This window comes from Otolemur garnettii, unplaced genomic scaffold (assembly GCF_000181295.1).
Source record: "Otolemur garnettii isolate 467f Iridium unplaced genomic scaffold, OtoGar3 scaffold00065, whole genome shotgun sequence".
NCBI lineage: Eukaryota > Metazoa > Chordata > Mammalia > Primates > Galagidae > Otolemur > Otolemur garnettii.
In genome coordinates, this window is record NW_003852460.1 from 7,842,934 (window position 1) to 7,851,279 (window position 8,346).

The window sequence follows — 8,346 nt, forward strand, 5'->3', positions numbered from 1 at the left end:
CCCGCCACAATGCCCAGCTATTTTATGGTTGCAGCCGTCATTGTTGTTTGGCAGGCCCAGGCTAGATTCGAACCTACCAGCTCTGGTGTATGTGGCTGGCACCTTAGCTGCTTGAGCCAGAGGCGCCGAGGCTATCTTTTAAATCTTAATCATTCTTGTAGGCAATGAGATAGTGGTATCTTAATGAAATTTGTAGTTTGAATTTCCTTAATGATGAATGACATTGAGTATCTTTTCATGTGTTTACTTGCCATCTGCACCTTTTCTTTTGTAAGGTATCTATTCAAATGTTTTATCCATTTTGGTGAAGGCATGGTCTGTTTCCTTACTTCATTTTGAGAATTTGTTATTAATACATATTCTGGATACAAGTCCTTTACTAGATAGATAAATTATAGATAGATATTTTCTTCTAGTTCTTTTGGCTTGTCTTTTCATTCTCTTAATAGTACCTTTTAAAGAAGTTTTTAATTTTGGTGAGATCCAATTATGAATGTTTTCTTTTATGAATCATGCTTTTGTCATCTGAGTGTAAAATAATTTTTGCCTAACCTGAGGTCACCAAGATTTTCTCCTGTATTTTCTTCTAGAAGTTGAACAGCTTTTGCCTTTTACAGTTATGTATGTGATTCATTTTCAGTTAATTTTCACATATGATGTAAAGTATGGGACAGACTTCATAGATATCCAATTGTTCCACTACCATTGCTTGAAAAGACTATCTTTTTTCCAAAGATGCCTTTGTATCTTTATTGAAGATCATTTATATGTACATGTGTGAATCTATTTCTGAAGGCTTTTTTCTGATTCACTGATCTATTTGTTTAACCTTATGCCAATACTGTATTTCTGTAGCTTTATAGTAAATCTTGAAATCAGCTGGTATTAGTTCTCCAACTTAGTTATTATTTTTCAAAATTTGTTATGATTTTCTATAGCCTTTGTATTTCAATATGAACTTTAGAATCAGTTTATTAATTCCTACAAAATAATCTGCTGGGATTTTCACTGAGATTGTGTTGAATCCATAGGTTGATGTGGAAAGAACAGAAATCATAACTGTATTGAGTTGTAACTGTAACTCAATACAGTTATGATTTCTGTATACCATGTTATAACATGAAGACTCATCATTTTTTAAAGTTGTCTTTAACTGAAATTTTTTCCAATTGTTTGAAATACAGCTGGTTTTCCCATTTTGATATTGTTCTGTGTCAAATGTTTCAGTCTTTGTTTTTTTTATGTTGAGTCTATAAAATCATCCCTATCCTGAGATCATATATATATTTTCTATTAATATGCTTATGTTAATAGGTATTTTGTCTTTTTTTTTTTTTTTGAGACAGAGCCTCAAGCTGTCACCCTGGGTAGAGTGCTGTGACATCACAGCTCACAGCAACTTCCAACTCCTGGGCTCAAGTGAGTCTCCTGCCTCAGCCTCCCAAGTAGCTGGGACCACAGGTGCCCGCCACAACGCCTGGCTATTTTTTGGTTGCAGCCGTCATTGTTGTTTGGTAGGCCCGGGTTGGATTCGAACCCACCACCTTAGGTGTATGTGGCTGGCACCTTAGCTGCTTGAGCCACAGGCGCCGAGCCTAAGAATAGATTTTAAAGTTTCCAAACATTGTAAAAACTATTTTATTGCTTGTGTTATTTATTGCATGTGGTCACAGAGGCAGGGCTGTATGGTATACAGTCTTTGAAATTTGTTGATACTTCCAATCAAGTATATAACTATTCATTTTGTAAAATGTCCCTGTGTAGTCTCTTTCATACATACTTTTCTATTTTTTGAGTTCAAACTCAATGGGCATTTGGTATGTTTTAATGTCACTCAGACTCTTTTGCACCTTCCCATATTTATGCAATTCCAAGGTGTAGACCAAAACTCAGTTTCTCAATTTCCACTATAGCCAAGTTTTCTTTTCAATTTCAGTGAAATCCCCCTATGCAACTGCTAATGTGTTCTTTTCCTATTTTTCTTATTTCCTTTTTTCATAGTTTCACACTTTTTTTCTATTCTAAAATAGAAGCTATTCCTTCATTTGCCTCTTTGTACATCTTAAGAACCATTTCTTTTAAAGTTTTTTTTCCATATTTTCCCATAAAATTAATTTCATCTGGGCTCAGTGCCCGTAGCAAAGTGGTTATGGCACCAGTCATATGTACCAAGGCTGGCAAGTTCGAACCTGGCCTGGGCCTGCTAAACAACAATGACGACAACAAAAGCAAAAAATAGCCAGGTGTTGTGGCGGGCACCTGTAGTCCCACCTACTTGAGAGGCTGAGGCAGCAGAATCACGCCACGGCACTCTACTCAAAGCAACATAGTGAGACTCTATCTCAAAAAAAAATAATTTAATCTGGGGTACGGCAATGTCTGCTGATTTTGTTGGTTGCATCTTTAGAAATTTAAGATTTCTTTATATGGTTTGGAATTGAGCTTAGAGTTTTCATTTTAAAGGGAAGAAGTCATTCATAATTCTTTTCTCTCTCACCCCCCTCTTGCTCAGCCCACCCTATGTAATGGTTTTACAGTTGCCTTCACCTGGCCCTTGCAGTTACCAGCCAGGAATCCTATATCCTTATCTACGCATTTCTGAGGCTCCTGTTTTGTGTGACTACCAGAAACAGTGTGAATATGGGTACCAACCTAACAACTTCGCTAAAAGCTATGACACTAGGTAGAAGTTGGCAATAATCTTTTTCTGTCCCTTTTAATGAAATGTGAAGCCTTCTAGAGCCAAAGGCATTAATCAAGGAGCTTGATTTATGTCCCCCATCCGGAGCACCTCTAGATCCTTTCCCCAAGGGTCCAAGAACTATTTATCCATAGGAGTTGAATTTGTACCTGCTTCAGCCTCTTCCAGACCCCATCCCTGTATCTTGTGCCTTCAGCCACAGTCACGGCACTGCCATCTTGTCCCATTTCTGACCCATGGAGATGTTGATTTTGTTTTTGGTCCAGATATGTCTCTCTGCTTTTCTGTTTTATTATGTTATTGATTAATGACATGTGTTTGGGTTAAAGTAAGTATACCAAAAGTAAGAACTCCATGCATCACCATGGCCAGAACTTGGGGACACCCTTCATTAAGTCAGGGAAAGGAAGTCATGCTTGCTGGGAAGTTGTAATGGCATGTCACTGCAGGCTCAACAAGGGCCCTCAATGATGTTCACATCCTAATGTGAAGAATCTTTGAATGTGTTACTTCACATGGCAAAAGGAACTATGCAGACATACTAACTTAAGAATGTTGAGATGAGGGCGAACTCAGTGTCATTACAAGGGTTCATATAAGAGGAAGGCAGAAGGCATGAGTCAGAAAAGAAGTTGTGAGAATGGAAACAGAGGTCAGAGTAAGCCAAGGAGTGTGGCAGCATGTAAGAGCTGGAAAAGGCAAGGCTTTCCTCTCCTAAAGCCCCCCAAAAGAAACAGCATTGCCAAAACCTTGACTTTAACCCAGTGAAACTGATTTTGAACTTCTGAATTCCAGAACACTAAGATGATAATCTATGTTGTCTTAAGCCACCAAGGTTATGGTAATCTGTTTTAGCAGCTATAAGAAACTAATATGAGTAGGGTACAAAGCTTCAATTAGCTTTGAGGTCTATTGCATGGCATGATGACTATAGTAAATGATACTTCACTGTACATTTAAAAATTGCCAAGAGAGGCTTGGCACTCGTAGCACAGTGGTTACAGTGCCAGCCACATACACCAAGGATAGCGGGTTCAAACCCGGCTCAGGCCAGCTAATCAACCACAACAAAAAATAGCTGGGAGTTGTGGCAGGCGCCTGTAGTCCCAGCTACTTGGGAGGCTGAGGCCAGAGAATCACTTAAGCCCAAGAGCTGGAGGTTGCTGTGATGTCACAACATTCTACAGAGGGCGACATAGTTAAGACTCTGTCTGAAATTTATTCTCTTGGCAATTTTTTTTTTGGTGGGGAGACGTTCTCACTGCAAAAAAAGATAAGTCTTTGAGGTAAAGAATGTTAATTATGTGGGCCTGTAAGTTGTTAATCTACTAGTTTCAACTCAGTATTGAGTACATGGAATGCTTGTTTTTGTATCCTTGTGACACTTAGGAAAATGTTCTCCACATCCTTCCAGGTTGTTACAAAAGATACAAATTCTCCATCTTTTTTATGGCTGAATAGAATTCCATGGGAAAGCGTTCAGTAAGTTCACACCCAATGGGTATAATGCATGGGTATATGGCATACTTCCTGGGTGAAGGACACAACTACGAATTATACCACAAACAATGAATATAACCTAATTGCAAATTTTAAAAAGAATATGTTACTCAGCTTGATGTAATTATTCTATTCATAAATCATAACTTCACTTTTACCCCATAAATACGTACAATTACTTATTAATTTACAATAAAAATTGAAAAACCTGGTATCATTGAGAGCAGATCCTTGAATGCAACCACATAAAGATGGCAAATTGCCTTCTGCATGGATATGAATAATTGTGGCTGTAATACAGGCAGCAGTGCTTCTAAGAACCTGGCAGATGGGTGGAGTTAAGAAATGTGCACATGTGGTGCATGATGATGATGGAGGGGAAAACATATCCTATAAGGATTCCAGATGGACACTCGGTGCTCTTCTAAATTAGACAATTTGTATGTGTGAGAAAATAGCTTCTTAGCCCATGTGGGTCAGTCCTTGGCCAGGAAATAATTTCATGTTAATCAGATGCTCCACTGTCCCAGTTTCAAGAAGTATTTGATTAATTTTTCAGATCATGAGTGTTTATACCTATAAATATTTTAAAATCTGTATAGACAGCATAATCTAAAACACTTTATATTAGAAGGTACCTGTTAAATTTTATAGAACACAGAGAAAAGCACATATACATGTGTTAGCCATTGTAACCTCTGTGTTTTACTTAAATAAACATATTTCATTCAAGTATAGCTATGAGCAGTAATAATAGAAACTCATTAATTTCTTAGATCATAAATGAATGTTTCCATTTTTAAAAATGTTTTAAAAAATAGCCTTCGAAGGTAAAAGAGGAATGGGAAAAATAAAAAGGATCATAAGTATTTCAATTAAGAAAAAGACATTTAAAAATCAAATAAAGTGGCTTGGCGCCTGTGGCTCAAGTGGCTAAGGCGCTAGCCACGTACACCCAAGGTGGTGGGTTCGAATCCAGCCCAGGCCCGCCAAAGAACAATGACGCCTGCAACCAAAAAAAAAAAAAAATAGCTGGGCGTTGTGGCAGGCGCCTGTGGTCCCAGCTACTCCGGAGGCTGAGGCAGGAGACTCACTTGAGCCCAGGAGTTGGAGGTTGCTGTGAGCTATGATGTCACAGCACTTTGTCCAGGGGCCAGCTTGAGGCTCCTATCTCAAAAAAAAAAAAAAATCAAATAAAGTGATGGATTCTAAAGTTACCAAAGATTTCTGAATAAATTTTGAATAAATAAGAAAGTGGCCATAAAGAATATAAATTTCTTTTTGAATACAGCTTGCTGTAAAACCATAGGAAATTAAAACATATAAACATTAGAAAAGAAGTACTATTAATATATCCACAAGGGAGTATATGATATAGTGAAACTATAGGAGTTTTTTTTTTATTTTTGAGACGGAGCCTCAAGGTATCCCCCTGGGTAGAGTGCCATGGCACCACACTCACAGCAACCTCCAACTCCTGGGCTCAAGCAAGTCTCCTGCCTCAGCCTCCCAAGTAGCTGGGACTACAGGCGCCCGCCACAACGCCTGGCCATTTTTTGGTTGCAGCCATCATTGTTATTTGGCGGGCCCGGGCTGGGGATTTGAATCCGCCACCTTAGGTGTATGTGGCTGGCGCCTTAGCCGCTTGAGCCACAGGCGCGGAGCCAAACTATAGGAGTTTTGTTACTCTCAAGTTATACCTGCCTAAATTCCCTCAGTGGTAGGGGAAAGTACTTCATAATATATATGAATTTATATATAAAATCTGAATCATTTTAATTTCCTTAATGCTGTGCTAAGTGCTAGGATATAGCAATAGCTACGAAATAAATCCTGCCTCTATGGAACCCATATAGAAAAGACCACGTTACCCAGTGTTGGGCAACAGTACAGCCCTTGTATTACAGGTGTGCACGGGAGACCATGATAATACAAGGGAAAAGGTGAAGAAAATGTCCAAGCAAGAGCCTTTGAACTAAGTCTTATAGACTTAAGAGGGAATTCTAGAAACAGAACATATAGGAAAAGAGGGCTTTCAACATTTCCAAAGCAACTGAAGTGTATGAGTGTCTATTTTTTCTCTACGTGGAGAATACAAAATCCTCTGTTCTAGAAACCATACCTTCCCTTCTTTGATCTTGGTTCCAATAATTTGTCGTCTTTGCTGAATGATCTCAATGAGAAGATCACATTCCTCTGTCAATTTGGCTTCTTGACGTGATGCATTGACCTACAGGATAAGTATTACACAACAGTGTTACTTTGGCCTTTGTTTTCAGTTAAATGCTATTTTTAATGTAGACTAGTATGTTTCTAATAACTGAAAAGGTATTTTAAATATCAACAAGGATGGCAAATACAGGATTTACATGCCTACTCCCTATCTTGTATCCTTGGAAAATGTTATTATCCAATCACAGCAATCTTTGCTAAGCCAAACTCAGCCTCAAAAATCTTTAACACACATACACGTAGCCATTACCGATTACTTGGAAATTGATATATAATGTGGAATCTATTTGCAATTTCTGCTTTTATATAATTTTTTTCAAAGTATCAAATTTGCCCTGTTAAACATCATAAAGTGTCAAAAAACAATCAATCTTATTCTTTTATGGAAGACAGCTTGCTATCAATGTCTTTTAGACAAAAAATCCAAAAGCAATGTAGCAAGCTTATATCACATTTATTCAACATTTCAATTTCATATTTAATCACTATAAAATATCTAAAAACACAAAAAAGATGGTCCAACATTTTATTAATCTCATGATGTAATTTTAAATTTGCTCCTGAAAGACCACAGTCCTACAATGAATGTATACCATTTTTGTAGAAAGGGGGATTATTACCGAATGGCTTGCATTTGAAGTTTCTGTGACTCATTTTATGCTTATTAGCTCATTCTTGGCAACTGGGCTTGGGAAATACTCTGAGCATGTTATTTCCTCCACCTCATGACATTCTGAAATGCTTATTCACAAGTAGAAACTCAGAAATCACAGCTGTGGGAGATGGGGACAGCATGTATGAGTTTTATTATTTTAACACAGTCTCAGGAGAAGTTGTAATGTTACAAAGAATGACAATGGCACTGATTATTCTAGCATATCTCAGGGAGGAGAACATGGCCCAGTCATTAGCCCTGTTGATGTGAGAGACTTTAACTGGAGTAATTTCATTCCCTATGAATGAGATAAACTGAAAAGACGGTCATTAGTTCAGGATAAAAAAGTCACTAAAGGCTGCTCAGAGAAGCCATGTTCTGTTTCCAGAGGCCGAGGATTCCTTGAATTTTATTTCTGATTGTTATCAGATGCAGCATGGAGACTACTCAAGGTATCTTCCTGTTGAGATGATGGTGGCCATTGGCCATTTGCAGCAAACCATGAGATTATATCCTACATCAGATTAATACCTAGAGGTATTTGCTAAACATTTGTCTAATGAACAAAAGGAAAAAATTAAAAAATGCACTGATTGAGAGGTAGAGCAGATGAAACTTAGGCTAATATTTCAAGTAAGATATTCACTGGATAAGAGAAGAGATACTGGGCTCAGTATTTCTTACCATTATTTTTATGTCATCATTTCTAGTTCCCCTTCAGGTTTCTCTAATAAATTTAGCTGTCTATTGAAATATTTATTTGAAACTTAGGCTCATAAATTTGTCTTTCCTTTTGACCTCAAATTGAATGTAATAAGTGACCACAACTGAGCTGATGGAATTATATTTGTTAATGTTGAGCACATTATGATAGAGGAAATGAAATTTCTGGAAAGTAGCAGTGACAAGGATTCTTTGTTTGACCAAACTTTATCCTAGGTCCATCTGTACTTTTCCTTGTAAGGTCCTGTTTTAAGAAGAACTCTGCTGATTTGGTTTAATCAGAATCCTATTTGCTCACCCTTAATATCTGATTGGGTTCCTTATCCCTTAACCAGCCCTCAGGTGCTGTCTAAGCTCCCTGGTCTGCCTTCAGCAAAAATCTTGTTAGGTTGGTTTAGCTAGAATCCCCCTCTTAGTCATGTATCATCCACTGACTGCAGCCTACTTTTTGGCTATAAATCCCCACTTGTCCATGAGGTGTTGGGAGTTGAGCCCCATTCTGTACTGAGGTGTCTTTCCCTTTGTAACAGTCCTG

At 37.8% G+C, this 8,346-nt stretch overlaps 1 protein-coding gene across 5 annotated transcripts in view; it reads right to left on the reverse strand.

The window, feature by feature from the left end:
- MID1 (midline 1) overlaps positions 1-8,346 on the reverse strand; it is a 365,744-nt gene that overhangs the window by 43,199 nt on the left and 314,199 nt on the right. For all 5 annotated transcript variants that reach the window (XM_003793047.2, XM_003793045.2, XM_012807174.1 and 2 more), the window contains exon 4: positions 6,324-6,431. In XM_003793047.2, coding sequence (XP_003793095.1) covers positions 6,324-6,431 — 108 coding nt within the window. The remainder of the gene's footprint in view (positions 1-6,323; positions 6,432-8,346) is intronic.